Raw genomic sequence first — 25,990 nt, forward strand, 5'->3', positions numbered from 1 at the left:
TACTAGAAAATCATTAAACATTTCTAAGGACAAAAGTACATTGAATGATACTTAGCAACATAAATTAGAATAACTGAAATAGTAAAATAATTAGGTACAAAACAGCATAGTTGCCAACATATATTGGGGCTATTTCAGTACAACTTGCCATTTATATATAAAGCACACATAAATGGCTATTTTTTATCCTTTTTAACAAGACATATTTTAAAAGGATAGATCAGAGCATACCAGTTTACCTATTCATGTACAAAAGTACATTGGGAAAGGGAGAGGTTTATGTATCATTTACCAGAGCAGGATACTGTTAAAGGAAAAATTCTCCCTCTAAGATGGTGGCAACTATTCTTTCCCTATAGATAAAGTGTTCATGGAAAATTTAAACATCTGATTCAATGCTAGGCCTTTTCTTATACACACGTGTATTGCTACAGGAATTTAAAAACCTTGGAGTTGAGTACAAGCTATTCCTATTTGCAACATAAGGCAAAACATGCTCTGAAATGTACATGTCATTATGGATCCGACCATCCCTGGAAGAGTATGATGCTGTAGACTGTATGGATGACCTTAAATAATTATCATTTCTTCCTCTTGTTGGCAATGAATGTTTATAAAGATCAGCTGGACTTCGCCTAAGAGATAAATGCTGGTCATCACGATAGGAGTGCAGGAAGGGGTTATCATCCGAGTGAACAGCGTACAGGGACTTGCTCCTCTTACTGTCCTCCAGAGCATGGGTTAAAAGTGAGGCCTTGTTGCCCAACAGTTTGCTTGAGGGAACACTAAACATGCTTGCATACGGACTACTTTGAAGAAATTTCTCTCTTTCTTTCAAGCTTATACTACGAGAAGGTCTTCCAATATCAATTTCCCTGGACTTATCAGCGATATTATCAAAAGAGTGTTGCCTGCTAATCCTCAGTTTATTCTTTTTAGAATATTGCAGAGCACTACTTTGTGACCAAGTACGCTCATATATTTCTTCAGGAAGTGATAAGTTCGTGGTGTCCTGCAGCATCTGATCTTCCTCAATGTCATAGAGGTTCCCCATCCGCAAGCACGCATCGCATTTATAGGGAGATCTGGTCGAGTAGTGCCCCGCGTAGGTGGGCATGTTGGAGAGACAGCTCCTGCAGTGCGTGGAATTCTGCCTGAACCTATCGTTCATGTCACCTAGGGAAGTATTTTTTTCTTTGAGAGTGTAGTGCTTTCCATAGAGTTTAAACTGGTCATTATTTGGAAGACTGTCTTCATTATGTGATGGAGTCCTGTTGGCGTGCTCGGCTTTCCTGTAGTTGTCGTTGTGATCTTGGTAAACATCAGGAAGCTCTACAGGTTCTGGAAGGACAATGTTTTCGATGTACTGAGGTGTGTCCAAGCGGAACCCTGGCTCCTTGTCAGCGTCAATTGTGTAGATTTTATCCCGTGGAGAGCCCTGTTTGGTTTTCAGATATGTCAGTTCCACATCACTAGTGTCTTTTGGGTATTTTGATGCTACTGTCCTTTTTTTAAAATTGTCCTTGGTTTTGTGGTGCTTGTTGTTGTTTTCAGCTTCCATGTGGCAAGTAGCTCTGCTTGATGTCTCTGAGACATCTGAATGAACAATCTCTTCAGGAAGGTATCTTTGGCTTTTCAATGAAAGCTGCCTGTTTTCCTCAGACCCGTTTTCTCTCTGGGATCCTTGGCCCTGACGTACAGAATCTTGGCGTAAAGATTCAACAGATTTCATCCAAAGCTGCCTGGGTCTGGAGTTGACTTTTGCTTCTGTTGTTACTGCAACCTCTACTGTATTTGGATTGGATTCATTCAGTGTGAGAGGATGCTGCCCTTGGAAAACATAATTGTTCAGGTTGTCCTTGTGTCGATTGCCAGGAAGTGTCTGCAGTTCACTTATGTTGTCACCAAAAAAGTTGTCCTTTGTCTGAAAGGATCTGTTATCAGAAAACACCAAGTTTCCCTTATCCATGACCATGTCCATAATCAAAGAACCCCTCTGAATAAAATCAGCTGTTCTTTTGGGGGAGTCAATTCTTGAAGGGTTGATATTGGTCATGTTTTTCGCTGTTCGTAGCAGTTTTAACATGTTAGTTTGTGAATTGGTCAAAGAAAAGTCAGGAGACTTCTTCTTCTCTTCAATGTGTACTCCATGAATGCAACTGTAAATACCCTGTAATATGAGTAATATAAGACAAATTAAATCACTAGGTATAACTTTTCACAACTTCTATTTTAGTTTTAATTAGCAATAAAGAAAAATTAAACATTTCTTATCTCATTACTGGAAAGATTAAAAGTACATCTCCAACTTTTTATCATTTCCTTGCATTGAAATGGAGGAATATTTTCTGCTATATCTATTAGAACTACAAAAGAAAAAAACTGCCAGTATTTCACAATCTAGTGGTCTGTCTTGACATCCCCAGCTTATTCCACAATACAAGATTAGAAGGTACCCCAAAGGCTTCCCTAATCTTGTCACAAAATGAAACTAACCTTCAGTAATAGATACTCTCTTATTTTAAACCAGTGATTCAGTTTCCCCTCTAAACAAGCCTGTAGTGGGACTATTTTATTGGAGATTAAGGTATTCTTCGCTTGTACTGAAATAAAAAGGCTTCTAGCCATCATATTTTAGCTTTTCTAATCCCTATCTCAAAAAAACCCAGCTCTTTTTAAAGCTGCATCTGAGTTAATTGTGAGCAAAAGGCTGAAGCCCATTTTCTCACTTCAACCTCTTTGGTCACTCCTGTGAGCCCAATTGACATTTCCAATCCTGTGAATTAGCAATTCTCAGACATTTACCTTTGGCATAAATACATCTTTTCCCCTGCAATTCTTAGGAGAATTTCATATAAAAAAAGCCAGAAACATAAAGTTCAAATATAAAATGTGGAGGTTAAGGTGCATGTGGTTTCTAGACAATCCCCAACAGGGTAGTGCAGACTATTTTTAATGCAGTTCCAAAATGCTCCAATCTACTCAACAGGGTAATTGCAGCACACTTTAAAGCAATTAGCCATTTTCAGTTCTCCTCAGCTATATAAAAAATCAAGAAAAATCAATTACCTAATGAAAGTTCTATCTGTTTTAAAAATATATTAAAAAAAACCCCAACCAATTTGTCAAAAATAATAGAATAAGCCACATTTCCATTTTTTTTACAAGTATCAGTTTCTTGCATAAGTAAATCCCCTTTGGGTCTGGGAAAGTTATCATTAAAATTTGCCTTAGTGACTAACCAGACATAAATGATACCTGTGTTTGACCTTTTCTCATACAGTTTATTCAAGTTTTTTATCAAAAAAAGCTTACAAAAATATTCCACTGTATTTTTATGAATTAAAATTCTCTTGCTTAAGAAATGCACAAAGCCAACAGCTAATGTCTCTTATCAAATTAGTTTTTTTTTTTTTTGGATTTTTAATGTGGAAATAAATACATTTCCTGCATCTACAATTTCTTCATTGAAATTTTCCTTTACTGTATTTGTTTTCAGTATTCAATTACTGATTATCCTTGTATAAAATAATTCATATCCTGAAAAATCCAATGGATTAAGACTTCCCAAAGACTGCAAATACATCTTAAGCCCATTGACTACTCCAGAGCACCACGCTGCTTCTCTAACCTGGATTTTAAATGTTCAGGTTGGAATAAAAGGAAGGATGAAATTTTAGGGAGGCAGCGTTTATTCCTTCTGTTGCCTAAAGGGGATAAATGAAAGCAGTACTGACCCTGCTGATTGAGAACAGCAATCCTGGCCTATCTGAGCAGACTCCAGTGAAGCAGAATCTGAGTTTCCAGTAAAATAAGTGCTCCCAGACAAAGGTTATTAAGCTGAGTGCCATGGCTGCTGCGAGCATGTAGAACACTCCTGCCATGTTGTCGATGTCCAGCTGGCTGCTCATGACTTCGTTCTTCTCGTTGTGACAAATACCAGTCAGCCACAGGGTTTCTAACTCTTCCATTTCCCCTAAGGAGAGCAAGGAGTCAAACCAGTTAAAATGCAGAAATCACTGCTCACAGAATTCGAAAGTCTTTGCAAGTTTAAAAATACAGCACCGTTTAATGCTTCATTCGTGGAGCACTGCGGATTTATCGAGCCAGGAGTTGCAAATATAGCAGATTTCAACTCACAGCACCCTAGTTTCAGATGTCCTCAGATTTCATAAATTACGTGGGAAGCTGGATGCTCTAGAAAGCAGGATCGGCGGTTTAGACAGAACATTTTCTGCTTGCTATAACTATTAGGACTTGTTATAGAGAGTGGAGTGAGTTAGTGAAGAGCTGGGACAGGCTGTGTTGATCAGAGGGAGAACTCGTCAGAGAAGCATCCTGACACCCAAACAGACCCTTTCATGCCCCCTCCTCTCCACTGCCCTGCACTTGGTACCCACCTGATCCACTCTGATCCCTCCCTTTGGCCCTTCCCTTTAACATCACAAGACAAATTTCACAAATTCTTGTAATTCTTTTAGTGTGCCATGAGAAGTTTGTTCTTTCTCATCTGATCCGTGATGACATTATTTCTTCTTTGTAAATAAACTGCAGTGTTGTGGCTGAAGCCCTCCTTCAGAGGCACATCTGGTCTCTGCGTTTATCTCTGGTATCTATTCCCTGGTGCTGCTGCCATTCCAGCTTCCTGGGCAGCACCACAAACACCAACAGCCTCATCCCATGCCTGAAATGGAGCATTGCTGGTTCTGGCTGTGCCCCATCCCCACTGCCATTAAACAACTCCACTTACAGCTAAGGAAGCAAATCCACTCCCTCCCTCTCTTGTGCACTCTTAACTCTGAGTCCATATTTCACTGATGAGATTTGGCCTCAAATGAAGCACACTGTCACCTAGCAATGCTTGCTACTGCCAGCATGGACAGAGGTGGGCAAGAAACTGCAATTGTTCCTGCCAACATTTTTTTTATTATTATTATTTTGCATGATTGACTAATTTTCAGACATTTAGTGGTGTTCTTACTGAAGCATTGCATGGGCATACAGGCCTTTTTACTCTCTTGGGATATAGTCAGCTGAGTAATTATTTTATAATGTTTAATGTCATAAACTTCATTGTTTATAGAAAATACAGCAGGCAATGTAGAGGGCCAAAAAGGACAGTATTAAAAGGACAGTATTAGCTTTCTTGGTGTGTTTTCCAATTTAAGATATGGCTTCAATATGGGGGAAGAATTTCCATGGTTCCAATCCCTAATCCTTAGCCAGTGATTAGGGAATACATTTTCAGTATTATTATAATTCATACATCATTGGAAATAAAGAACAGAAAAAAATGGCTAGAAGCTATATTGACATTTCAGCTACCTTCAAGCTAGACTAGAAGATCAATGACCTGCTGTGAAAAAGCATTTTGCAGGATAGAGTGCCAGGGCACCAGGAAAGCTGCAGCCCACAGATAATTTGGATGTGAGTTCCAATTGGAAATGGAACACAACACTGTGATGGAGAAATTGCTTCTCAGAGAATGTGAATGAAAAACTGAAGTAGAAAGGACAAGTTCTGATGCACTTTAGCAAAGGCATTTCACAAATTTGTAAGAGGGATTATTCGGTCTCTAGCTAATTCCAAATTTAATTTTGTGCTTGAAGCACGAATTGAACCTCTACATCTGCAAAAGGCAATGTGTCTTCTCCCAAATTACAGTGTTCAATCTTCAAAATACCTAAGAGCATCCCAAAGAAGAAAGTCAATCCTAATGAATCTTTAAAAATCTTCTAATCCAGGACATTGGGGCAATAAATTATTAATTGTAGCAGCATAGATATTGCATACATAGATAATTGGGGTTCATTATTACATTTCCATCTCTTAGAACATTTGGATTTCTTTTGTTCTGCTAAACCTCAGTGGACTGTTTCCCTTGTCTCTCTTTCAAGTCCTCCCCAAGGTCTATGAATAAAACTCACAGAGGCCATGGAAGAGAAAAGAACCCAAGTCCAAAGAGAGAGCAATATTTCTGGTCTGTGCATTAGCTGAAGCCCTGCCAATCAGATCTCATCACTTCCCACAGGAAAGCTCACATCTCCCATGATTGTCAGGCATCAATTTGATTTGACTGCTGTGCCCTTTCACTGTTCATAACAAAATTCACGAAGGAATTTAAACCTCTATTTTATTACTGCTTCCTCTGTGTTCCTTTCCCTTTGGCATGTACATTTAAAGTAACTATTGATAATCCAGCAACCTTTCCAAAAACATCCCGACAGAAATGAGCTAAGCTTGTTTTGAGTCAAGATAAATGACAGTGCCCTGGCAAGTAAAGAAGAACAAAGCATCCCAGAGCCTTGCAGATCCTGCTATTGCAATATCCCTTCCATAATATCAGACAATTACAGCAATGTTAATTAATGCTCAAAAGGAATCCATATTTTTAAGACAGCAAAGCACTGTTTATCATTGGATTAGCATATCTGTGGAATGATGCTGTCTGGGAATGGACATATTAGCTGATAATTCTGGTCTCTCCATATAAAGCAGTTGCCATTTCCAGTATATATTTTTATACATGTGCATAAATATTTACATATGTGTGTGTGTATGTACACAAAGAAAGACAGACAAAAAACTGGTAATAATCTAACTGTAATAACACTTCAGCATAGCTGACCCTATAAAACTGGCAAAATGCCCAGTCTTCTTATTGCTTTTCCTGCCCATTACACTTTAAACCAGATAGTCACAGAAACCATAACATTTTTATTACAAAATCCTCAGGCATAAGAAACTTTTTTATCTGTGGTGTCAATTCATTCCTTATTAAAATCTATCACTTAAAAAACTGGCCTGGAGTTTGAATTCAAAACATTGAACTTTGAGGCTAGTTATAATTCGGTTCAGAAAATAAATTAATTTAAAAGAACAAAGTCCATTTGGAGAAATGTTATTTTTCAAATCTTTTTGGGTGGTCTGGCTTGTGAGTTGAATGACACCTATGGCAATATATTACAGTAGGCAATTGAAAGGCCAGCAATTTGTGATTACCAGGCACTGGAGAGTTCAGTCATCCCTGTGTGTGCATAATACTCATTAGCAAGTGGGAGCTCCAAATATCCCATAAAACAGACCTTGAAATTCTAAGTCAGCAACCTCAATATCCATAAATGCCAGGCCTCACTGAACTGAGTGTTAATGGAGTTCAAGTCTGCATCTAATTGGGGGGGTCTCAAGTTACTCATAAATATTAATCAGACTTATTTTAAGGGGTTTTGTTTCTTCTTCAGGCACTTACTAAAGGAAACTAATGCCACAATCATTTCCTACCTTCATTCATGTGTGGACTAGATTAACATGTAAATGAACAGCTGATCTCAGCAGCAAAGTACATCATGACACTTGCAAAGACCAGAAAATGAAGTGTCACTGTGTATTTGACAAAAAAGTACAGTGTTTATTTTCTGTTTAATACATCCACAATCTATTTAACCTGAAAAACTCACAAATGACTACATGATTCCTACACTAAGAGATATTTTAAAAATTCTATAGCACTGTATAAAAAAAGATCTGCTTCATTTATAATGTAAGAATGAGCATGAGCAAGTGCTTTAAAAATCCATAGTTCAAGCAATGTTGAGTGTCTGCAGTATTCATTCAAAGCACACTCCAATAAATTACAACATTCCAGCTCTCTCACTGGTAATCCAGCACTATTTAAAATGGGTTCAGGTTACCCATCCCTTTGTGCTCCTCCTGGGTTTGTTCCTGTGGCTATGGAGCTCTCTGCTGGGGCTGCTATTTGCACAGAAACATGCCAGTTGGCCATTTGGCCTGCACAACCCACAAGGGCCTTCCAATCTACATAAACTCCTCTGGCCTATTTCACACGTTATCATCCTTGGAAAGCACTGATAAACTGTCCACTGTGTCCCCCGAACAATTTTGTCACAATAAAAATTTAATTATCCAGACACAGAAACCATACAGCCTAAAGGGTACAATTACATGCTTTTCCTCATCAGGGCCCTTAGCAGGCTGTGCCACCCATCCCATCCCTCAGCCTGAGTCACTGGCTCTTGAGATGTGCCAGCTCTCTGGGACTCCTTTAGGGGAGTTACTGGTCTCCTCAAGTTCCTTTTGTTTCTGTGGCACAGAGGCACCTGCAACCACCTGAGCACTGGAACCCGCAGTGCTGGGTGCACCAGCACCAAACTTCAGCACCTGTATCAGCACCAGGCCCTTCAGCAGCTGTATCAGCAACTGCAGCTGCACATGCAGTCACCCACCCCTGACTCCAAAAAACATTGCCTTGCACCAATGAGAGTTGTCTGGAAAAATTAATTCTCCTTATATTGTGTTGTGTCGTGCATCGCAGCCATCCCTGCTCTGTGTAGCCTGCACATCCTGCAGGAGGAAAGGAGGCCCTGTCCCAGTGGGGAAAGCAGAGCTGCAGCCCAGCACCCTTGTGCTTTGCTGGTTAAGTACAGCAGACCTCTGGAGTCAGCACTTCCCTGGCACTTACATAAGGCCCGGGCCAGGAGCAGGGCACTGCAGGAGATCTCAGTGCATGTGTCACAGCAGAAGGTGCCAGAGGAGCTGGCTGCTGGTGACAGTGTCAGGGCCTCTCGTGCAATGTCCTATCCTGAGGATCAGCCAGCACAGCAAACTGGCATGTACCCAGAAGAGATGATCAGCAGGAGGGTTAAATATGTACATCCACACTGGTCAGATGAAGGGCATCATCCTCACAGACCCTGGCGGCACTAACACGATCACCTGCTTACTCAGGCTGGACAAAGGGTAGTTTTCAAATTTAGGGGCAGACTGTTCCATGTTTACTGTGGTAGAACTCCCCCTGAGAGAGGAGCAGGATAGCACCTCACCACTTGGGGACTTTAAAATAAAAGGGTGTTTCCCCCTGAATAGTGGGGTCAGCAGCCAAATGGGTTGATGTGCATTTGGTTCAATAAGCTCATCAATTCCAATCTGACCCAGTTATATGATCCATACAGAATGTTTCAGAGAAGAGATTACATAAAAGCACAGCAACTTTTCAAATTCAGCCTGGATCCCCCAAAACAATTTCTCTCAGTCTTATTTTCTGAGTTATTTCCCCCTGTAAAAATAGCAAGAGGAACACAGATGACTGACAGCAATAAACTTACTGTGAGCTAATGACTTCACTCTGCATGTCCCCATTAGTTAAGGATGAATTAACAGAACTGCTAAGCACGACTTTCAATATTACAATCCCTCTAACTCTTGTTCAGCTACACAAACGCCCTCCACTTATACACTCACACTCTTCAGTCACATTTGTTCCACCCACTGCTTAAGGAGGACACTAAATATATAAACAGAAAATCACTGTGATTGTGGGTGTATTCTGCCTGAGCAGCACACACTGAAAATATGTCCTTATAATCACATACGTATTTCCTTCTTGGGCTTTATCAGCCCATGTGAGTCACACTGCTACACTTCCTTATAATCTAGACAGTGATTTGGAAGGCTTATGCTAAAATATGAACAAAATAGCAAAGAGCTTTCCCCTTCCAGATGTAAGGGGGCAAATCTCATTTCCACAGTTACCTATTACCCGTAAGGACTGGGAAGCAATTATCCACCCAGGAAAACAATTCTTAGTGTACTAAGCTGCCCTAAAAGCACATGAAGATTAACCAGAACTGAAAGTTATTAGGAAGGGATAACAGACTCTGTGGAAACTCAGACCAGAACCAGTTTTCTTCTTTATGCCTCTGTCTAATTGCTTTAAAGTTTTCAGCTTCAAGGGTTAAGGGGTTAATACAGCTACACCATCTGCCCTCTTCCTGGAGATCTCTTCCCACACTGTCTTTTGAACTGAGCTCTTAATCTGCAGGTAGTGCAATACATTACAAATACCTCAGAAAAGTAGATGCATAACCTGGCCAGCTGGCTGGTACTCAACACTCCTCCCCAAAACTGCTCTCTTTACCCAGCTTTTTCTGTTCCTTGTATCCAACCATTTCTGCTGCCATGAGTGTTTGATCCCTCTATTCTGCTGCATCCCTCATAGCTAAAGGCTCCTTGCTGTCTTTCTCTTCATTTCATTCACACTCAGGATCTCTCTTACTCTCTTAATTCTGAAGCAGCTTTGTCATTTGTAGCTCAATAATCTCATCTTCTCAAAGAGAGATGGGAGAAAGACTGAAAGAAAAAGAGAGGAAGAGAAAACTAAATTCTCCTCAGTTTCTATGCACCAGTGGTTCTACACCAAACCCCAAAGACAGAGTGCTATGGGTTTCAGAAACAATTCCTCCCAAATAACTTAGTGGGATATTTTTAGAAAAAGTACTACTCTTTAACTGGCCTGTGCAGCTCAAGCCAGAGGAGTATCAGCAACAGCTGGGCCTGCAGGCAGGTACCTGAAGCTCCTGCTGTTCCTGGAGGAGCAGGGCTGTGTTCCCGATGCTGCGTCCAGAGCTGGGCACTGCAGGCTGTGCCCGAGCCCTCTCCCACTGCTGGCACCTCACCCCCTGTGTGCCCACAGCAGTGACAGTGCCAGGTGCCACGCTGCTGTGGGGACATCAGCCTGCCCAGCTGCTCCTGCAGAGGTTCAGAACAGAATTCCAAGCAGGGATCATGCGATTCCCCAGCGCGCGGCATTTCTGTTCTGACACATTCCTGCGGCCGTGGGCGGAGGATCCAAACAAAATGATGGTGCTGTTTCTTAGCAGCCGTATCATTTGAGCTGCTTCTGAACTCCTGGGTGCTTCTACTTCTCAACAGAAGATTGAGATTCTGTCTCAGTAGAAATATTTTTACTTCTCTGTTAAAAAACAATGGAAGTTTCATCTTGTGACCACAGCAAGACAAAAAAAGCAACACAACCACCATTGGGCTTTAGAGAATAATACCAATGATCAACTATCTTAAACAAAGCTGCAGATGTTAATCATCAACTCAAAGCTTTTGCAGATAATGAGATGTGCTGTACAGAAAGCAAGATGAACAAAGCCAGAAATTCACTAACAATGCACTTCACTCATATCCCTTACGCAAGAAAAAGCAACTCCTAATTCTTTCTGCTACAAAGATTCAGAGTTCCAAAGCAATTAATCTTGCACTAACAACTGCTCATTCATCTCAGCTTCCCATGAGCAGGGCTATCTATGTGAACTTGCACAGACCAAGGGATGAAACCTTTTGAGCACAACTATACTTTTGAGACAATTAAGTAGCTGTTCTTTAAACTCCTCAGCAACTCATTCCCATCATTCTTTCCTCTGTCTCTTTTCCTCCTTGTTAGAGTAACAAATTTGGCATCTTGTAGCCAGCTCCTTACACTGAGACTTCAGAGCTGCTCCCACAGTGTAATTGATAATTGTCAGTGTAATTGGTCCACCCAGTAGAGCTATCCTAAGGATGGGAACACTATTCGTGTACAAACATATAGATAACCACCAGTGAGAGCTTGAAGTTATCCCTAACAAAAGCCTGCAGCCCTCTGAATTTAGTTAATTCTTTTTCCAGTGCCAATAAGATTAAAAAGAGGGCTCGAAGTCATTGGCTTTAAAGCAGAAACAGCATCATGCTTTGAGGAGTATGAAAAGATGCCCCTGCATGAACAAGCAATTAATTCTTCAGCTGGATGTTTTACATCAGCAAGGAAGAGGGAAGAGGTTCCTACCCACTGCACAAAAAATTCATTTCAATGTGTAAGTGAACTGGCTTAGATAGGAGAATGATAGAGAAGCAGCAAGAAAAAAAATCAAATGAGAAAAATCACAGGAGAAAGACACGTGCAGAGGAAGTTGGAAGCTCTAAAATATATTTCAAAAGGCCATTTCAGTACTGGGTAAATGTAAAAAATAAATGAGATCATGGCTTTTTGTATGTGCAATCAGATATACTTTTACACAAATTACTTGGTCTTATCCAAGGTTTTTCCTCTTATTAACATATTATTCATATAAAGAAACAGTGTTTGTTGAATTCATTAGAATGTTTTCTTCTTATAGTTATGGAACTCATTAGGTTTACAATCATTCACTGAAATTATTCCATACCCTGATGAATGCCCTATTACACATACTGAAGAATAATTCAATCCTACTTGGGGCTCTGCTCTTTTACAGCTTATTCTTTGAGAATAATATATTCTACAGAAGCAATACATGTGAAATAAGATTTCTGCCTTCGTTTGTGTTTGCCTATTTATTTAAACAACCTCATTCAGGCTCCATTCAGCCTTTCCCAGGAGTACTCTCTTAGGATGAAACTTTCCCCCCAACCATACTTGCTTTTAGTCTAGAGAACTTCAAAGAGATTTTTAGTGATACAGCAAAGTGATGTTGGTCTGAACTCTGGGTTCATCCCTCCTAGCTCACCAAAACAGAGTTATGTAAGTTCACAGCTAAAAAGATTATCCATCGAACTACTGAAGTTAGACATGGATTACAAAATCAGGTCAAGCTAGTTCCAGGCAATTACTCTTTACATTTAATTTCTTGGTGTTTAGTTCCAGTTCACCTGCAATGTACTTTGTAACTCAGCAGAAGAAATTTCATTATTAGGGCTTGTTTGTTGATTTTTTTTTCTCTTTTTTTCCCCCCACATTTGGTGGAAAATCAATTGTTTTCCCTGAAAATGGTCATCTAGACCTGTGAGACAAAGTGAGACAGTTCTGGGACTCAAAGAAACATACCTACAAGAATTTCTACACATCCTACATGTCCAACTACTATTCTCTTTTCTCTTTACTAGAGACCACACCATTTTCTGAACAAACGTAGGGATCCTTCACAGGAGAAAAGTAATGTTTTAGCATTCCTGGGTTGTTCAGAGTAACTTCTAATAGTAAGGAAAAAATACCATAAATGTAGTCACAATTCCCATGGTTTGTGCATTCAACATGTTTGCTTATCTTCTGAGCAGGGCACAAACATTTCATAATGAGGTTTCATTCACCTGGGTGTTCCCTTTATCTATTGCTATTCTGTAAGTTTTAATATTGAGTTTTGTGGACAATTCATTTGTATTATTTTAAGCAACTAAAAATGGGTTAAAGATATAAGGATTTGTATGCTATGGAAGTCCACAGGTCAAAGTGTAAACACAGGGTAAGACTTGTCACACTTTGCTCCCACCCACTTTGTTTTGTGCCTGATATTCAGAGTTGAGATGAAGCATAAAAATGCAGCACATTCAGTATTTTGATGAGATTTTTCTTAAATAGCTTCAAGTGCTTTCCCTTCAATTTCATTTATTATTGTTCTCTGTCATTTAATTTTTTGTGTTGGATGAGAAGTATCAAAAATGCTGAAGGAGTAAGCATGAAGGAAATGCAAAGTGAAAGGAATGGAAACTCAAGTATTGCTGTGGACACATCTGTAGGGGTTAGCCCACACTGAGAAACACAACCCAGATGCTCCCTCAGGCTACAGGAGATTTTTCTTCTTTAGTATGGGACCAGTAATTCAACTTCTCTGATTCAAATTCCTCATTTAAAAGTGGCTCTGAATTATAGCACCTAATAATTCTTAACAGTATTACACAAACAGAAAATAATATTCAGGAAAATGTGAATGTTTGAAAGGCAGCCACTGCAGGTCATTTAGGCATTCCTTCACCCAAATTAGAGAGGTTTCTTCCACAGCCTCTCTAAACCCAACAGATGGATATGATGGCACTGTTATTTCCATATATTCATCAGAAAAAATGCATCAGCCGTGATGATGACACCTCTTCCAGCTGTTTAATGTTATAATAGGAGTAAAATCCATGTGCTGGAAGACTTACACACTCATTGTCTGCCCCATGAAAATTAATGTCCTGTGGTTTACGGAACAGGAGGCCACTCTGCTAAGTCCTGCTCTCTGCCACTGTTATTACACTGAAATTCACTATTCTTACCCTCAATTGCTTCTTACTGGTGACATTAAAGCATATTTATCTTTTCATAAAGCCCTCTCTTTCACTGATAAAGAAATGCAGAGTCAACACACACATCTATGTAAAAACCAAAATAAAGATTATGTAATACACACCATATCCCTATCTGATAGAGGATTTCATCAGTCACACCACAGAAAACTTTTAATTACCATATTTCTATTTGCTCCCACAGGTGAAACACGAAGCTTTCTACAACCAAAAAGGAGTTCATACCCTCTGTGGAGACTGAGTCATCACTGCTGTTTTCAAATATATCAAAGATATGCAGCAAGTTTTCTACTGCAGGGCAGAAGTGCCAAGAGGACCTACAGTTCTTCTATTTCATGTTAGAATAAAAAATATTTGTTTGAAGTGCAATGAAACGAGTCACCCTAATTCAATTTCATAGGCATTCTTTCAGCAGAAGTTTGAATGAAACCATCCTGGATTGGGGATCACTCACATCAGCTCAGAACTGAGCTGAACACTTTTCAATAGCAGAACAGTCATGCTGAAGGATAACTCATCTACTAAGAGACAAAAGCAAAGGAAATAAATAAATGGATAAATGCTCTCTAACACTTAGGCTAGCTTTACTTTGTGATGTATATGAAAACATTTTCTGAAAATAGAGGCTGATGCCCTTGGTGGTGAGGTGAGTGGAAAAGAACTCCTGTGTCAGCACCAAGAAGTAATTTTACTCTGTTTTACCTTTTTTTTTTCATTTTAAAGACTTCAAGAGAACAGTACTAGCAGGCTCAGAGCTACTAAAACTGAATTAACTGTGCATACACAGAGGAAGAAAAGAAAGGAAAAAGCTTGGTCCCTACCATCTCCCACAAACTGGAGGAGGGCGAGATCAATTTGTCTCTTCCAAGGTGATCCTTTCTGGAGAGCAATCCCATAGCCAGTAGTGGCAAAGATGTACCCACTGCCTATTGTGACAAGTTTGCAGCCTTCATCTCTTCCAGCCTTGTAATTCAGCACTGCTGCATCATAGATGAAAGCATCCAACTTCCTGAAATAAAAGAAAACATTTTACAAACCAAATCATTAGGGACAGCTGTTGTCAGACTTCTTTTGTCCTTGATGTTAGGACCCTGTTGAATATCATATGGATTCTTTGATATCATTAATTACATATCCTGCTCTGCTGTATCTAAAATTAACAAAAGGCATCTATTTTAGTGAGGGGAAAGTAGGACACATAGTTTTGCATTTCTATTTTAAGGGATGCTGTTAAAAAATACTGAGCAGGAGAAACCAATCTACAAAATGTCTTGCCCTGATATCTTTGTATCTTTGCTCTTGGTATGGAGAATAAATACCTTGAGATGAAAAATGGTCTCCAAAACCAACAGAAATTACAAGAGAGAACTTAGAATTGAAACAAAAATAGACAATTAGTATATTTCAAATACTGAAGGAGACTGAAAATATTCACCAGTTTTACATACACACCCTTGTTTTATTTCTCTTTCCAAAAATAAACAGTGAAGGTGGAGGTTAAGTCCTTGATAAGACAAAGTCCTTGGTATGCTCCAGTATGGCAAAGTCCTTGATATACTGGAGCATATGTCATAGAGCTACCTAAATCCCACTGAAATATGATAGAAAATATTTCTTTATGATTCACAGTTCCAAACATACTATTTGTGTATCTGGAGCACAGCAGGAAGAAAAGAACTTGTGAAAAAGTTTAAGCCTTTTACCCCATCTACCTAAAAATGGAAGAATGTGATAATCCCATTCTCTAAAGAATACAGGGAACACAATAAGAGTGGAAAACAAACCCAGTAAAGAATGGAAAAGAAGCAATGTCCTCCAGGGATACTTTCTCAGAAGCACTGTAAAGCAAGCTAGAAGGCAGGTGCATGGATGTTTCACAAATGAAGGCAATGAAAATGCACATACAAGAGGAGGAGGCCATTTGGAAGGACAATCACTTGACAGCAGCAGATCCCAGTCAAAGAAAAGGCATTTTTGCACTGCCAGAAATTCACATGCAAACTTCAGAAAGAAACAGACAAAGCTTTATTTTGTATTACTGCCTTCATCTGCAGCCTAAACCATTTAAGATGTTTACTGCTTGCAGAAGAGCAGCGGAAGGAAAAAGATGTTGAGGCCTCAGCTCCAGCCTCACCTGAATGACACAGAAAAGCAAATCCATGCTATTCCCAGGAACACCCCCTCCCTTCCCAGCATCTGTGATCCTGCAGGAAGCCAGAAGAGCAGGAGGACAATTGGCTTTGCTGGGTGGTGTGGGAGTCTCCCCCTGAGCCCCAGGCCCTGCCAGCTGTGCCTGCTGAGCCTCTGCAGGGGCACAGAGCAGCACCTGCAGCACTGCTGGAGCCTCTGGCGGGCTGCAGCTGACACAGCTTGGCACCACACTGCCCACCAACAGTTGGGGCCTGTCTCCGTGGAAAGGCAGCTACAAAAATAAATGTACTGTCGCACAAACAGGTACAACAGCATCAGCTTCAATTACATTCTATCAGGATGCACCAGTTGTGAATTCTGTGGCTATGAAGTTTTGGAGTCACGCTTGCTGCTAAGCTTAAATCAGTTTATGTTGATAAAGCTTTTAATTTATACCCACAGAATGGAGAAGGATCTAGACATATCACCTTTTGACTACTACAGAAAAAAAGGCCCAACATGCTTTCATGCATATCATAATTCAAAGTTTATTCATAAATAATCAATCAACAGAACCCTCAGTTTTTCAGAACTCAAAATCAGACACCAAAAATGTGGCACTAAAGAAACCTGTGTCTATCTCACATTAAACCAAGAGGAATACCAGGAGAGAATTAAGTTGTTGGATTTTGTCTGCTGTCACAAAAAAGGGAACTTCCTGCCACTTATTACTATTCTTTATTGCTTTCCTTCAAGGATATTTATCCCAACAGTCACCATTCAAGTAATCTAATTGAAATTTAGTGATTTGGTTAATTCAGAGTTGAGGTGGTTCATGCAACCATTAAAAAAAAATAGTTGGGCCATCAGTTCTTTTGCTTTTCCCCTCTTCCCTAAAATTCAGTTGATGCAACTTTCAGTTTAAAAGTCAGATTAGTTCCACCAATGCTCAAAATCTGGTTTCCTCCTTCCTTTAAACGGATTATTTAATATGCAGAAAATCACTAAACATCTAGTAGGCAATGACACAAATTCAATCCATAAATAAAACATGGATGGCTACCTGGCACTGGGGGTAATTAATTTAATTATTAAATTGGAATAAGTCAAGAGGGTACTAGGGCACTGGCCAAGCTTGCAGCCCTCAACATAAGATCAGAGTTTTCTAAATGATGGGCTTTGATGCAGCACTTCATAGACAATATTTCCTTGTATGGAGAGAAACAACAAAAATCTGTGTCCTTTGGGTAGGCTCACAATGGGAAAAAACCTCACAAACCTTCTTGCTGTACCCTCAGGACATTGTAGCTTTTCTGATCTACAGCAGACAATTACCAAAATCAATAGAGCCCAGCCTGACTGGCTGCCATCTGCAGTTATCTGTGGGCAAGGAGGGAGGGAAGGAAGGAGGGAAGGAGGGAAGGACTCTTCCCCTCCCAGAGGATGCTTAGGGACTGGGAGGTTTTGCTCTCTCTGTGGGTACAGACACTGCTGCAACCAGACAACTTCAAACACACTCTGGAATTTGTTGTCTGTTTATTCTGGGATTTATAGTTTTGCAATGCAAGCACATAAAACACATGCTGCTAAACACAGAGAAAATATAGAGTCAGCTATTCTTCTGTCAAAACAGCCTCAGTCAGAAATACAAAGGAAGAAGATCTCTGCTAAAGACTCCAGGGCAAAAGCCTTGTGCTGCCTCTGAAATCACTCTCTTCACATGCAGTTTGCCTCCTTAGTTACTGAGCACTGCAGTAAAACCTTGGGACAGCAAGACACAGCACAGCCAGAGTTTCACTCCCTCGCTGTGGAAGTGCCTCCCCAGCTTCCCAGGAGCCTGGGATCAGTGCAGTGCTCACACATGGAACAGGTTCTGAGGATGCAGGAGGCTTTACTTTTGAGGACTTTTTCTATTCTGCTTCTCTAAGGTCACAACAAATCCCATTACATGAATAAATTTAAAAACATGAGGTACTTTCCTGACAGATGCTGAGAGCTGAAGGTTCTGCTGTCAGTCGCTGCCCAATGTCTTAACTATAAATCAAAAATTGATTGCCCTGAAAAACTCTCAGTGTCCACAAACACAAACTTATATTCACAATATATTTTCTGCATTTCCAACATAACTCTTATAACCTCTCAAGGCTTAATCATCTCTTCAATGTGCTGATTACAGAAGTACTGTTCCTGCAAAGCTCCAGAACACCCTGTACCCCTGCAGCGTGGGCAGGGAGGAACAAGCCCCAACTGAAGAGCTCAGATTTTAGGGCACCCAACTCTTCCATCACGTGAATTTCTGGCATTCCAAATTTTTAAGAGCTTTCAGATAACTATAAACACTTCTCAATTAGCGTTTCCAAAAATGGAGACAGCAAAATCTGGGCAAATCCCAAAATGTGACCCTTTCTGAGCAGTTTGCAAAGCTGGCAGCTAGATCAGCCCTGGAGGAAGACAAGGCAGGGATGTGTGCAGGCCAGAAGGCTGCTGGGAACACGGAGGACTTTCTTTCCTGCCGTGTCTGTGTGGGGAAAGCCACAGCTGCTGTTTTTGCTGGGCTCTGATGGAACACCAGGCTGGGAGCATGGCAAGGACTGCTGGACACAGGAGCCTGTCCTTGTCTTGCCATTCTCCAGGCAGGACTTGGAAGCCTGGACCTCCAGTGTCACAGACATCTTTTATGAAAAACCCTTTCCTTAGAATTTTTCATCCTGAGAAGCTGAGAGGCCTCAGGAACAAAATGTAAATAGTTATCTGCTGCTGTGGAATGCAACAGGTGCATCTGTGATTGGTCTCATGTGGTTGTTTCTAATTAATGGCCAATCACAGTCAGCTGGCTCAGACTCTCTGTCCAAGACACAAACCTTTGTTATCATTCATTCTTTTTCTATTCTTAGCTAGCCTTCTGATGAAATCCTTTCTTCTATTGTTTTAGTATAGTTCTAATATAGTATATATAATAAAATAATAAATCAAGCCATCTGAAACATGGAGTCAGATCCTTGTCTCTTCCCTCATCCTCAGACCCCTGTGAACACGGTCACACTCCAGCTCTCCCTGTTCTTCCTACAGAGACTGGCAAGCCCCAGGTGTTGGTTCTTGTGGCAGCAAAGCTGCAGAGTGCTGAAAGGTGAGCACAGTGCCCCTGGGGTCACACCCTGAGCGCAGAGCAGCCTCCACACGCCGAGCACACACCCTGCACCCAGAGAGGCTCAGAGCCCCTGCAGGCCTCAACCACAAATTCACAATTGTCAGCTCACTGCAGCCTCAGCAGGGAGTGAACAGCTCTGTCACATTGTGGAGGTTTAAATAAAGTGGTTAGAGATATTAGAGAGCTGAGAGAGAACTGCCAAAGCTGGAATGGCAAAGGTTAATACGTGCCATGAACCGGTCAGACTGGGCAGGCACCTCCAGCCAGTGCAGGACCACAGAGCTGTGGCTCATCTGAGCTACAGGCCGGTCTGCAAACCTCCTCACAAGCACTGCAATAATCCTGGCTAGCAGGAAAAATAAACAGTTTGGAATGTTTATATAACAGTGACTACAAAGGCAAATGTCCTTCAGCGAGCAAGCACCATGAGAAAAGGCAATGGGAAGATTTTATCTCACAGCATCAGAGAACATCAGGTGGTATGAAATCATGAACTGGAATAGTTCTAGAAAAACTCAAAAGAGCATTACTGAATGTAATAATTTGAAGTGGGAGATATGTGAAAAATAAGTGTGGACAATCCCATAACTAAACATTTATGATTCATCAAGAAGGATAAGAGTTGAAAAATCAGAATAGCTATAGCAAAAATTTGTTCTCAAGCATTGCTTAACACATGCAAAATTGCCTTTGTAGAGAAAATTTAAGTTAGAGAAAAAGGTACAAAAAGCAATTTCAGAAAAGTTGAAAACGCTTCCCTATAATTTTCCCCATCTTTATTATTGACACAACTTTTCATAAAATTCCTATGATGAAAACTGAAAAGGAAGATGAGGCAAGTGCTCCTTTATTAGTCACTTCTCCCTTACAACAGAATTGCAACACAATTGAAAAATGTTCCTTTGCTTCCTTAACCAGCTACATGATCCTTCAATGACTTTGCTCTCTTGATGGAATGAGAAATAAAAATCAAAAATGTCAATCTGCTCAGTAGTTCTGGAGGCACAATGACAAAAAAAACCAAAAACTAAAAAATAAAAACAAAAAAAAACCTGTGTCCATTTAAGGCGAGAAGATTAAGTTAAGTTTTTGGAGATCATCAATAGCAGTGTTGGGAAGGCAGCAAGTACAAATATACAAATATGTCTGTAAGATCTGATGGGTTTATGTCATAAACTTTCATTTCATCCCTTCTTTCTCCACAGAAGGGATAAAAGAAAGTATGTCAAGAGTGAACAATGAGGGAGAGCATCATTTGTGTCTCTGTGTCCTGGGGATCCAGTGCTGAAAGGTCACTGTGGAATGGCACAGCAATCAAAGGGAAAGAATGCTGCTCTGAAGATGAGGCTCCCATGAAAGTCTCTAAAGTGACACTTTGATACTGCTGGAGCAAAAGCAGATATTTAACCTTTAACATGAAGGACTGTTGATTCCTCTGACACAGTTTTGACTAAAATGCATTTCAGCTTATCTGATGCACTTCATCCCCAGCAGTGACTTTATCTTTCATTACACATTCAAATGGCTCCTCACAGAACTGAACTTCACACACACTGAGTGGATTTCTTGACATCTTGATATTGTCAATTCATTAGGGGAAAATTGAACAACCACCCCCTGCAACAGCACAGGTCAGCAAAGTGTAACCCAGTTAAATGGTGAACTCAGGAGCACAGAACCAGCTTTCAGCTTTTCTCCCAGCTTAAACTATCCTCACTTCAATCTGCACACAGGAAACACAGACCAAATTTGAAAGAGCAGGTTCTGACAGACATTAACACCACCATCAGAGGTTGTGGAGGCTTCACTTCACCTGTCAGGGCAATCCCAGCTGCCAGGAAATCCATGGAGAGCCTCCCTTGGCTGTGGTCACCTGCATTGGCACCTTCACCCTCCTCGCTCACAGGAACTCCCATCCACCTCCCCTCTGCCCAAACACCTTCCCTGTCCCTGTAACATTTCCCTTAGCAACAGAATAATGGAAAATTTAGTGTGCCTTTATGATTAATTTATACAATGGAAGAGTGTCCCACTTCACATCTCAGAAGCCAAGCCAAGAAGTTTTTGCAACGCATCAGTTTATCAAAACACAAAACTTGAAGAGCTGAGTGGGGGGAATATATTTTTAGATTAAAGATTTTGTCCCAGTTACAATAGCATAATGAAGGATAAATTCAGCACAGCTCACCAAGTACCTGATCTCAGCCCCAAATGAAATGAAGACTAAAACTCAGAATAGCTTCTGAAAAGAATGGGGGTTAGATGGCACACAGCTACTTCCACCTGTTCATTTTATTTCCAGGCTACTTGTAATATTTAGAGATATTAGATAACAGCATTACCTAAAAAAGTTATAATGCAGACAAAGGAAGCAATCTTAAAAAAAAAAAAAAAAAAAAAAAAACAAAAAAAAAAAACAAAAAAAAAACACAATCAAAAAAAAAAAGACTGCAGAAGAGCACTCAGGTACTGAATAAAATAATTGGAAATAAATTGCTAAAAATTATTTTATCCTAAAGGCAAGTTTCTATGCATCAGGTGAACAGGAGAAACAGGGTTGTTTGTCTCCTTTCTTTAAAAAAAAAGTTTCAAAAGAAGCCATATTTGAGCCAGGAAGACATTCCTGAAAATGTAAGAATTACAAGAATATAAGAATAACTGCATTTCCTGAAAGGACAGAAAGTTATGGGGAAGGAGGAATCAGCCATTAGAAAAACTGATGCCAGAAAATCCTGCCATGAGTGGAAATGCCACAGGAGTCCTTAAGTCTGAGCTGGCAGCTTGCAGTGCTGAACTCTGCTCACTTCAGCACTGAAATGAAAGCTGTGCTCATTCAGCCACACACTTCTTTTAAGATACTAGATTTCAGAACTGATTCTGAAGAGATCCTTCTGAAAAATATTCCTAGATGGAATAGCAAATTTAACCATTTTCACATCTCTGCAGCCTTCTGGCACAGACAGCAGCTGCCCAGTTGCAAACCAGTTTTCCAATTCTTAGCTCGTGTGGCTGCAGCTGGAATATCCATTGGAAATCATTCCCTGCAGAGCACAATGTCAAAATGAGCATTAGAGTGAACACTGAAATATATATTAGATTAAACCACCACAGAAAGCATCATAATGTAAATTGAAATTAAGTTACCCCAGCCCTCTGATGCCAAATTAAATGAAGTTATTGATTGCAGAAGTTGTCTGAACTTGGTCAGCCAGGACAGAAAACCCTGAATGGGCCAAACTGTTTAGCAGAGATGTTTTTTCACAGATAGTCAGGAAGGAAACAGTTATTCACATTTTTGCTCCTTCAGACAGTTTTAAGGAAAGTGTATTTGTATTTGTACAATAATTTAGTGCTTATTGTCAAAATTGATAGTGGTAAGTGGACACCATGGAGCACAGCAAACATCTGCTTGTCCCAGGTAGTTCAGGATCTTTGTTCAGTGCTCTTTGATGTTTTCTGTGTTTATATTATGAGAGCACCCATACATGGGACTCTCTCTTCATGCATCATAGCAGCTATCCTGGAGGATTGCAAGCAATAAATTATTATGACTACAGATATCTCATGCTGCCTACAGGCCTTTTCCTTTCTCCCTCAAACACTCTTCAGAGTTAACCATCCCTGTTAAAAATTGGCTTTTAACAGAGCTAACCATCCCTGGTAAACTCTTAAAAATCTGGTTAAAGATTTGGACATTTCTGTGAGTTCTGGTTGTAAGCTGCTATTGTATCCCCATGAGAACAATGAAGAATTTGTGCTTTTAATGAAAAATTAAAATATATCCTTTTTCTTTCAAATAGACAACTTCTCTCACAGCTTGCCCTCCTCTTTTAAGGTGAAAAGGTATGAAAGAACAAAAACCAGGAAGTTTTTCCTTTGGTGAAAATGTTGATTATATTTTTTCTTTAAAAATAAAATAAAAATATAGAAATTGGTTTTGCATTGAAGTGGAGAGATGTCCGCTGGCTGCCTAAAAGACAAGTTGGGTTTGACTTTAACTTTAGGCACATCACTACTTAATTGGCAGTCCTAATTAGCAGCAGCACCTGCTGGGCACAATCCCAACTGTGCTGCAGCTAATGGGACCAGGGATGTTTGCCTCCTGGTTATGCCTGTGCCACGCTGCAGAGGCTGCCAGCTCAGCCTCTGACCGGCTTGTATTTGTTCAACAAATAACAGAGTGTGTGAGGCTGTGAATTGGATAATTTATAATCACTGTGAGAGCAACAAAAATCCAATTCAGGCCAATAAACTCACAGATGGGGTTAAAAGGCCATTGGGGCCTTCTGGGGTCTTCTCGTGCACTCTCTGTGCTTAGTGCCATAAGATTCTATAAAACATGTTAATAATCATGTTCTGTTCACATGGGAGAGTGGGCTTGCAGGGAGGAAATAACTCCTCAAGCCATTGGCACTGCTTCCAGGTGTTTGTGCTGGCATTATACCTTGTCATTAAAGGATGCTGAGGACACAACCGCCACGTGTCCCTGTCACAGTGACAGCTCAGGACAGCCTGCAGGCTGAGGGCAGCTCCTCAGGGGCAGCTCATAAATCATGGGGATGTAACCCTTCACTTCTGATAACCCAGCACAGCTGAGGCCATCCCGGCTGTAGCAGTGCAGCCTTTCCCAGCAGCTCTGTAATTCCATCAGCATGTCACAGAGGACGTGGGAATAAGGTGTTCAGCTGATGTGAATCAACACAAGCACTGCTGTCTTTAACAGGAAGGCAGATGAAGTCCCAAGTAAACTTTTGCATCAAATCCCTGAGCACACAGTCACAGCTGTGGCTGGCAATAAAAGCTGTAAAGCACTCATGACAGCCAGGGGATCTGCAGCTGCTTGCCTGGGGAACACCAGGGACTCATTCCTGCAGCTCCCTTGAAAGGAAGTGACGGGCAACAGGCAAGCAAACATTTCCCATTCTATCCCTACAGTAAAAAGAGCCTCTCCCAATTAAATTTTCTCATTTCAGCCATTAGCAGTTGAATCCCAGACTATATGCCACTGTAGATGTGCTGGGGCAAAGGTGAGAACGTGGAATGCATTTCCAGTTTATTGCCATTGCAATTTCTCCTCTTGACAGTTTTACAGCCACAAATAGAAACACTGCGTGCAAACTCAAGAGCTATGAGCTCATACAGCCCACACCAGAGAGCTGCCACTGGAAGGATGCTTTGCCTGCAAAAAGATGGTATTCTTTAACTATAATCTCTTCAGGAAAGATATAGCCAGGCAAACAGAAGGAAGCACACCCAAAGAGCCATGGCCAACATAACACAATAATTAACGACTTCCTATTTGGGAACTTATTCTCTCCTCAAAAAGCACAATCAATAGGACCTGTCTCCCTGCTACAGAGGGTTCTAGAAATGTAGATCAATTAAATGCAGCATGGACAGAAATGCTTGCAATGCATTTTCAAGGCTGTATTTGATCAATTAACGTCTCAAGAGCTCAGAGGAGCCTCCCTGGCTCAGGCAGAGCTGGGCGCTCCCACCAAGAGCACATTAGCTAATCCTCACAGACCCTGCTCTCCTGAGCAATGCCCAGGGCAACAACTGCCATTTCTCTTCTCATTAAGGAACAAAACCCTACAGAAGCCTGAGCTGCTTGGTCCTGCCTGAGGAACAATCCCGAGCTCTGCACGTAGCACAGCACATGTGGACCACCTGATCCCTTAAATGCATGAAATTCAGTGAAAAACACAAGTACACGTTTTGACAAGCTTATAAGATCCAGGTTGCTTTCAACAGCAAACTGGTTTGAAGGAGGGACAATATTTTGCCATTTTGAAGATTATTAAGTAGCACTTCACTAACAAGATTTTCCTTTTTAACAGGCCTGGTTGCAAACTGACACATTAAATTAATAAATTTCTGCTGCTGTTCAAATGGTATTTCAGCAGCTTCCTGAGAAACACATCTGTGAATCTCAGAAATAAGGCTCTAGTGACAAGAGATGGATATTACTGAGTCTTTACAGAATTTTTTTAAGATCTTTTCAGAAACAAAGGTTGATTTTGTATCAAAGAGGAAAAACCAATAAAGCTGATAACTTTGCCTTCACCCCAGATGGCAACAAGCTGCAGTGAACCCCTATGGGGACTCACCTGAGGGAGGAGGTATAATGTCAATGTCAGGCTAACACAAAAATCTCATTGCCACTTTGATTTGCAGCATTTCCCAGGTGATGATCTCAAACATTTCTGATGCTAATTGAACAAGATAGGTCCAAGCCTATTGGCCATGCAATGAAGTTGCTTGTTCTAATTAAAAAAACAAAGGCAGATGCTTTCCTTGTACATTAATTTCTGAAACAGCACCAGCCTCACCTCTCAAAGATGAAAGCAGAAAGGGGCTGGGTTTTGTCAAGGCTTCCCAGACACAGATGTGAGCACGTTCACCTCTGCATGTACAGCAATGCTCCAACACAAGTCTTATCTAACCCTTACACCTGACCAGGAAATAAAGGCAGGAATACCATTTATTTTATACGTATTTCTATAAATGTTTCTATCTACATTTCTCTCCCCCATTAGCAAGTGGACTGAAGCAGCTGGTTTTCCACTTCTTGAAAGAAAGCAAGATTTAAAAAATATCCAAACCAAACAAAAAACCACAGCAGTTTGGTTTTATTTTGTTTTCAGAAATCTGTGCATCTGAAATTTTATGTTTGTCCTCTTCCTGCTTTCTCCTTCTAGTTCAACTCAATAACATTATGTATTAAACATAATGGTCTCAAAGATCAAGATATTTCCAATCCATCTCAAGATGTTAATGCTAATTAAAGTTGACCAAAAGACTTTGTTTGAGACACAGGAAAATCAG

The 25,990-nt window shown here is 40.5% G+C and overlaps 1 protein-coding gene across 1 annotated transcript in view; it reads right to left on the minus strand.

Moving 5' to 3' along the window:
- Positions 1–217: 217 nt before the first annotated feature.
- GRIN2A (glutamate ionotropic receptor NMDA type subunit 2A) overlaps positions 218–25,990 on the minus strand; it is a 147,440-nt gene continuing 121,667 nt past the window's right edge. Inside the window, exons 11-13 of the mRNA XM_058815830.1 lie at positions 14,706–14,893; positions 3,738–3,976; positions 218–2,170 (exon numbers count right to left, since the gene is read on the minus strand). Of these exons, the coding sequence (XP_058671813.1) occupies positions 380–2,170; positions 3,738–3,976; positions 14,706–14,893 (2,218 nt within the window). The 3' untranslated portion in view covers positions 218–379. The remainder of the gene's footprint in view (positions 2,171–3,737; positions 3,977–14,705; positions 14,894–25,990) is intronic.

The sequence above is a fragment of the Ammospiza caudacuta genome, chromosome 17, assembly GCF_027887145.1.
Source record: "Ammospiza caudacuta isolate bAmmCau1 chromosome 17, bAmmCau1.pri, whole genome shotgun sequence".
Lineage (NCBI taxonomy): Eukaryota > Metazoa > Chordata > Aves > Passeriformes > Passerellidae > Ammospiza > Ammospiza caudacuta.